Below are 7,907 nucleotides of genomic sequence, written 5' to 3'. Positions count from 1 at the left end.
ATTCATTACCTGCTGCAGTCAGGGACAATCTCCCAGAAACCAGCATTGCTTGCTTGCATAAAAGGTGCAAAAAATTATCAGTAAGAATTTATCAGTAGTTTTTTTTTTGTTTGTTTGTTTGTTTGGTTTTTTTTTAATACAAATTTTTGGTTGGGTTTGCATATTTTTCTTTACTTTTTAACATTGGTTGCACCATTCTAAAATATTTTGAATTTAATCTAAATATATTACATTTGCTTATTTTATTTTTTGTGTGTGTTTGTAAAAAAATTAGCATGTCTTGCCCATATTAACCGCAAGGGGAGCAACATCTCACTTTTCTTCACAATCTCCACTGAACTCTCATTACGACACGCAATTTATCCTCATCATTCACTGAATTCATGATTTAACGGGTAAGTTTTAGTGGTTTATAGCGTTTGATAATAAGAAACCCGGGATTAACGATTCAAACCCAACGCTTATCGTATTTCCATTTGTTAATACAAAGTTTACGTTTGTTTCAATCAATTACTCTGATTTCAGTGTGACAGTAAAGCCACGATGAGGCCTGTAGCTCAACTGCTCCACAACAAGTTTGTTGTGGTGTTAGGAAGTTCATGTGAGTAATAACGGAGATTAATATCGTGTCTAAACTGCACTTAATTTTTAATAAGACTTTTCTCTCCAGTTCAGCGCTCAGTGTACAAGGATTTAGTCCTAATCCTGCAGAGAGACTCCTATTTAAGCTTATCTCAGTTAAAAACTAAGGTCAGTATCTGAATGGATGTTTCATTAATTATCTGTTTCCTTTTACTAATCCTTGAAAGTACGTTGAAACATTTAATCTTTTAAATTTAGCAAATTATTTTGTTGGAAAATAAAGATTAAGATACTATATTTTGGATTTTGGTAGCTGGTTTCTAGCTGGTCCAAGTTTTTCATAATCTGGTGTGAGCTAAAAATCAGGTGCTGTGTCCAAAAGCTATTTTGGCAAAAGGCTTTTCAAATATACAGTTTCGATCATTTTTATTTCATGTAATCAATATACGGGAGCAATTGAAGCTGTTGTGTATGTGAAGGATGGGAATATTCTCTTATCCCATGTAAAGTTTCCTTGTTAAGCAATATCTGATGATGCATCAATCTTATCCATATTTCCTAGGGTGAGTTTTCGTTTGAGCAGGATTGCCTGGTGGAAGGTGGCCGGTTGGGTCGGATGAATAACGGCACTGCGTACAGAGAAGTGAGACAGTACCGCACTGATCACCACTTGGTCCGCTTCTATTTTGTGACGAAAGTTTTCTCCCGATATATGGAGAGTATCCTAGCTGACTTTGAAAAGGGCATTAAACCAGACCTGGTTATAGTGAACTCTTGTGTGTGGGATATATCCAGGTACGAGTGCTCTTCATTAGAGCTTATTACAGACAAGATTTATTTTTTGATTAACATGATTTTTTGTTTTACACAGGTACAGCCGTCAATGGGCTTCAGAGTACAAGGAGAACCTTAACAAGTTCTTCAAGAAGTTAAAGGCCATTTTGCCTGAAGAGAGCCTGGTTGTGTGGAACGTGACAATGCCTCTGGGAAAGAAGATTGTGGGAGGATTCCTGGTCCCAGAGGTGGTTAACAAAAAAAGAGTGGTAGAGTATGAACCCTCATGAACAGGGATGAGTCAATAATCCTTTTTTCTTGTCCACAAACTCAGATTCAGCACATGGGTCCAACATTAAGATTCGATGTGATCGAGGCGAATTACTTTGGAGCCACTATTGCCAATAATTTTGGCTTCGATGTGCTGGACTTACACTTCCAGTTTCGTTTCAGCCTGCAACACAGGATGCATGATGGTGTGCACTGGAATTCTGTCGCCCATCGCAAAATCACATGCCTCATCCTGGAGCATGTGGCTCAGGCGTGGGGAGTGGAACTGCCAAAACTTGGTGAGAAATGCAGATTGAGTTGGTGCCATTGGTTAGCTGAGGTTTTGAAAATGATTTTGAAAGTGGGATATATTGATCCATACCAACCAAACAGTTCATATAATCACTTTTTTAATTAATGAATTGCCTAAAGCTACATGTTGAATATAGTCACCCATTTATGTTTGCTCTTTTTTGCAGACCAGATTAATGCAGATACTCACCCACCATTACGTGAGAACCATAGTTTGCAAACGGCTCCTGCTCGCTATCAAGGTACATTATCAATCAAAAAAAAAAAATTATACACACTACCGGTCAAAAGTTTGGAAACATTACTATTTTTAATGAGTCTCTTATGCTCATTAAGACTGCATTTATTTAATAATAAATACAGAAAAAAACAATAATATTGTGAAATATTATTACAATTTAAAATTATGGTTTGCTTAATATTTTTTTGGAACCTGTGATACTTTTTTTCAGGATTCATTGATTTAAAAAAAAAAAAGGTTAAAAAGAACAGCATTTATTCAAAATAGAAATCGTTTCTAACAATGTAAATCTTTACTATCACTTTTTATCAATTTAACACATCCGTGCTGAATAAAAGTGTTAATTTCTTTAAAAAAAAAAAAAAAAAAGAAAGAAAAAAAATGACTGACCCCAAACCTTTTAACGATAGTGTATATTGTTACAAAAGATTTCTATTTTAAATAAATGCTGATATTTGATGAATTCTAAAAAAGTATCACAGGTTATAAAATAATATTAAGCATCACAACTGTTTCCAACATTGATAATAAATCAGCATATTAGAATGATTGCTGAAGGATCATGTGACACTGAAGACTGGAGTAATGATGCTGAAAATTCAGCTTTGCATCACAGAATAAATTATATTTTAAAGTTTTATTAAAATAGAAAACCATCATTTTAAATTGTAATAATATTTCACATAATTGTTTTTTCTGTATTTATTATTAAAGAAATGCAGCCTTAATGAGCATAAAAGACTTTGTTAAAAAAAATAATAAAATAGTAATGTTTCCAAACTTTTGACCTGTAGTGTATATAATTATTATTATTATTATTTTTTTTAAGAAATGATCACTTATATTTAGCAAGGATGCATAAAATTGATCAAAAGTGATACTAAAGACTTCTACATAGTTACAAAATAAAATCTGTTCTTTTGAACTTTGTTCATCAAATAATCATAAAAAATGTATCATGGTTTCCAGAAAAATACAATGCAGCACAACTGTTTTAACATTGATAATAATAAGAAATGTTTCTTGAGCACCAAATCAGCATATTAGAGTAGGTGCGTTCGACATCGGCTGCAGCTGGATGTAACGATTGGCGAAGGTATCCGCTAGCATTCGGGGATGATCTGAAAATGGATACATGAAGTCGGACAATTTCTGCTTCCCGTAGTGACGCTCGTGCTGCGTTTGCATCCTTTATCACAGCTGAAGTGAAATAAATGCAATATTTATCAAATACACAGATGTTTTTCATTCAATACTTTATGTACTGCTTACAGCATCTGTTTGTACAAGAATAAAGTTCAGTATAAGCATATATTATTTAAATACCAAAGTGGGGTCTACATTTTTTTCATCAGTTTTATTTTGATAAACATGACACAATATAACATTGTGACTACATGAAAAGAGCCCTTACTGTTATAAAAATAAAGATTTGCGATCATTAGTGGAACTGAAGTTTTCAGAATAAACATGAAACACGTGATCGTTGTCATGCGTGTCAGCTGTGTCATCATCAGAGCTCATGCATTCGCTCTGGAGAATCTGCGCCGGCTGACTCAGCCGTCTGCTCTCGAATCGCTCTCGCGGTACTCTGATGTCATATGTCACAGTGACGTGGCATCTGTGCTCTCTCACGTTGGGCAAAAATTCTAACTGCTTCAGGTCAGCTGCTGATCGGTCTGCGCAGCGCTGCATGAATTCATCTTCAGTGTCACATGAGATCATGTGACACTGAAGACTAGAGTAATGGCTGCTGAAAAATTCAGATTTGCCATCACAGGAATAAATTACATTTTAAATATATTTTAAAAACTGTTATTTTAAATGATTATAATATTTCACAATATTACTGTTGTTTTTTTGTTTGTCTATTTTTGATGTAATACATGCAGTCTTGGTGAGCATAAGAGACTTGTTTTTCTCTTATGTTTTTAAAATCTTACCTGCAACACTGATTACTTTTTTTACTTTTTTTTTTTTCCCCTCCAAGTACAAACCCGATTCCAAAAAAGTTGGGACACTGTACAAATTTTGAATAAAAACAGAATGCAATGATGTGGAAGTTTCAAGTTTCAATATTTTATTCAGAATACAACATAGATGACATATCAAATGTTAAAACTGAGAAAATGTATAATTTTAAGGGAAAAATAAGTTGATTTTAAATTTCATGACATCAACACATCTCAAAAAAGTTGGGACAAGGCCATGTTTACCACTGTGTGGCATCCCCTCTTCTTTTTATAACAGTCTGCAAACGTCTGGGGACTGAGGAGACAAGTTGCTCAAGTTTAGGAATAGGAATGTTGTCCCATTCTTGTCTAATACAGGCTCTAGTTGCTCAACTGTCTTAGGTCTTCTTTGTCGCATCTTCCTCTTTATGATGCACCAAATGTTTTCTATGGGTGAAAGATCTGGACTGCAGGCTGGCCATTTCAGTACCCGGATCCTTCTTCTACGCAGCCATGATGTTGTAACTGATGCAGTATGTGGTCTGGCATTGTCATGTTGGAAAATGCAAGGCCTTCCCTGAAAGAGATGACGTCTGGATGGGAGCATATGTTGTTCTAGAACTTGGATATACCTTTCAGCATTGATGGTGCCTTTCCAGATGTGTAAGCTGCCCATGCCACACGCACTCATGCAACCCCATACCATCAGAGATGCAGGCTTCTGAACTGAGCGCTGATAACAACTTGGGTTTTCCTTGTCCTCTTTAGTCTGGATGATATTCCAGATTTTTCCAAAAAGAACTTCAAATTTTGATTTGTCTGACCACAGAACAGTTTTCCACTTTGCCACAGTCCATTTTAAATGAGCCTTGGCCCAGAGAAAAACGCCTGCGCTTCTGGATCATGTGTAGATATGGCTTCTTTTTTGACCTATAGAGATTTGTCTCTGAGAAATTCCTTTCTGATATTGCTCCACTATTTTTTGCCGCAGCATTGGGGGAATTTTTTGGAATCGGGTTTGTAACTTCATCAATTCAAAACATGCTTTTTTTAACAGGATCGTATAGCAACCAGAAATGCTTTTATCCACAAGTGATGCACGCCACCAACTACAGCTATGGTAACAATCAAGCCACTTTTGAGAAGATTCAGTTAATCAGCATAATAATCCTCATAATGTTGTAGTTTTTAGTCATGTTTGGTTATTTTGTTAATATTAAGGTGACCGTTTTATTCTCCTCTTCCAGGTCCGGTCTGGACACGGGGCCAAAGGATGAGGCAGTTCAGTGGCTTCTGTTCACAGTATAGCAATAATTATCTGCCTCCCCACTCGACACGTTACCAGAGCTTTGAAAGGGAGGCCTTCTACAGAGGTACAGATTTATTTTCTCAAATCAGAATATAATATTAATGTAATGTTGTGCTTAAAGGCTGGTTATGTTTTTAAGGTGCTAATAATGCTGCCCCCTACTGGCCAGTGAACAACGTGGTCATGAAGCAGAAATGCCAAAAACCACATAACAGAGCGAGACGGCATCCCTACAGATATTAAATCCATCAAGACAACATCTCATTGTGTATGATTGTAATATGCAAGACTGTTGCAAAATCTCATCCTTAAAAAATATTAATTTTGTTTTACTTTTGCCTTTGTAGATTTTTAATAAAAAATGCATTCACTTGTTTGGTGAATAGATCAAATCTGCAACTGTTCATCCAAACCAGCTCTGACTACAAACTGACAAATGTAAAGAATACTCTGAGCTCAAAAATAGCCAAAGAGTCTAACTAAAGTTTATTCAATTCAGAGATTGTTTGTCCCAGACATGTGTTTATCTACACCTATAATCTGTATTTTAGCCACCAGTTTCTTTTATGACAAAGACATTTATTTTGACATATTTTAGATGTTTTTTCACACTGTGAAGCTAATGGGTCACATGTCTGTGGGCACAGGAAATGAAAAATGCTTTATTGATTTTACTTACTAACTTTAACTTACTAAATGCTGTACAGCTTTTTTGTGCATGGTTAGTTTGTTGTACCCTTTAGGAAAATTTATTGGAACCCTTGCAAGATGGTAATTATCCTACATTGTTATCATCTTAGATAAAGATGTGACTGAACTGCAAATTATAATTCAGTGTAAAAATAGAAAGTGATAAGAATACTTCTAAAAAAATTTATTTAAAACATTGTAAAAAGCATCTAAATGTTTCATTTTTCTCATGTAACTGAATAATAATCTGAGAGTTTGCATATTCTGCGTGGGTTTCCTCCAGGTGCTCCGGTTTCCCCCACAATCCATGCAGTAAAAACATGCAGTATAGGTGAATTGGAGATGCTAAATTGTCCATAGGTGTGAATGCTTGTGTGTGTGTGAGAGTCCCACGTCATGTAATGGGGAGGGTTGGGGAAAGACCTGGGCAACCTACCCAAGAAAAATCATTGCCAAGAATTCATGGACAGTCTCTCACATATGTATGGCAAGAGATGGACATAGAAACTCCAAGAGTCGGATTAAAGACTGAAATGGGAATTGATCGATGGATAGATCTTGATAATCACACACAAATGAGATCTGAAGGACATTCTAACAATCAAGTTACTTTAATATATTAAATATTACCTATTGAATATACCTATTGAAGTGTTTCTAAACAAAATTCTCTTTAAATTTCTCATTTTAAGATATTTTAACCCCTGATAATTTTTTTGTCTATTTTTGTGTCTAAGAGAGAACTGGATCTTGGTGAAATTGAGGATCTTAAATGTGATGAGCTCAAAAAGTTAAAGCATTTAATGAATCACTGTGAATAGAGATCCCATTCGTTTAGGAAAGCAACCAACAGATGTGAGTTGGCATGTTTGTGGGGATTCAAGGAATCCGTGAAAGCCATTCACGAGTTCATGAAGAAGCTGCCTCGCAGTGATGAATTTGTGACAGACCGACTGAAGCCATACGTGACGCAGTTTGGCCTTGAGGGTTAGAGGCCTTTTACAGACCTTTCAATCGTATTGTGAATAGACATCAGTATAAAAGCACTTTACATGAACAGATTATCACAGATTGGTATTGTATCTGATTGTTATTTCATTGTACTTCAATTGTAAATTCTAAGTATAACTGTGAATGTGATTTTGTAAATTGTAGATTGTATAAATGTTCAGGTTGCTTACATGTCCAAATATATATTTAGCAGATGCTTCAATCCAGAGTGATTTACAAATGAGGAATACAACATTGGCAGTAACATGAGAAGTGCAGCAATTTGAATATATACTTTAATTATGACAATAAATTGTTTTTGTCTGTTAATCTGTTGATTTGAAAATTATGTGCAAAGATTTCACAAATGAAATGTACAGCCTAATATTTCTTGATGAAAGTGGAATCAACAGACAATAAGTAAACAATAAAAGTTTGATAAAAGGAATAATAAGTTTAATTGAATCATTCACATAATCATTCATTACCTGCTGCAGTCAGGGACAATCTCCCAGAAACCAGCATTGCTTGCTTGCATAAAAGGTGCAAAATTATCGGTAAGAATTTATCAGTAGCTTTTTTTTTTTTTTTAATACAAATGTTTGGTTGGGTATGTTGACTTTTTTCTGAGTAAATTTTTTGTTGGCCTACACATACTTTAACATTTGAATATTTTTCTTTACTTTTTAACAATGGTTCCACCATTCTAAAATATCTTGAATTTAATCTAAATATATTATATTTGCTTTTTTTTTTTTTTTTTTTAATTAGCATGTCTTGCCCATAT

At 34.8% G+C, this 7,907-nt stretch overlaps 1 protein-coding gene across 1 annotated transcript; it reads left to right on the top strand.

Annotated features, from left to right (window-relative positions):
• Nucleotides 1–263: 263 nt before the first annotated feature.
• Nucleotides 264–7,519, top strand: LOC137030990 (PC-esterase domain-containing protein 1A-like). Its single transcript, XM_067401546.1, has 10 exons — nucleotides 264–395; nucleotides 526–601; nucleotides 671–750; nucleotides 1,145–1,377; nucleotides 1,454–1,604; nucleotides 1,691–1,925; nucleotides 2,106–2,180; nucleotides 5,189–5,251; nucleotides 5,379–5,504; nucleotides 5,580–7,519. Exons 2-10 carry the CDS (start codon nucleotides 544–546, stop codon nucleotides 5,681–5,683), a joined length of 1,125 nt encoding a protein of 374 aa, XP_067257647.1. The 5' UTR covers nucleotides 264–395; nucleotides 526–543; the 3' UTR covers nucleotides 5,684–7,519.
• Nucleotides 7,520–7,907: the final 388 nt, after the last annotated feature.

The sequence above is a fragment of the Chanodichthys erythropterus genome, chromosome 11 (assembly GCF_024489055.1).
Source record: "Chanodichthys erythropterus isolate Z2021 chromosome 11, ASM2448905v1, whole genome shotgun sequence".
Taxonomy (NCBI): Eukaryota; Metazoa; Chordata; class Actinopteri; order Cypriniformes; family Xenocyprididae; genus Chanodichthys; species Chanodichthys erythropterus.
This window is presented reverse-complemented; position numbering and strand designations above follow the sequence as displayed.

Bases quoted from the DNA above. Each gene is read 5' to 3' on its own strand.
- LOC137030990 (XM_067401546.1), top strand. From the start codon at position 544: ATGAGGCCTGTAGCTCAACTGCTCCACAACAAGTTTGTTGTGGTGTTA. The intron at 1,605-1,690 runs GTGGTTAACAAA...CCACAAACTCAG, and splicing joins GAGGATTCCTGGTCCCAGAG to ATTCAGCACATGGGTCCAAC. The intron at 2,181-5,188 runs GTACATTATCAA...TTTTTTTAACAG, and splicing joins GGCTCCTGCTCGCTATCAAG to GATCGTATAGCAACCAGAAA.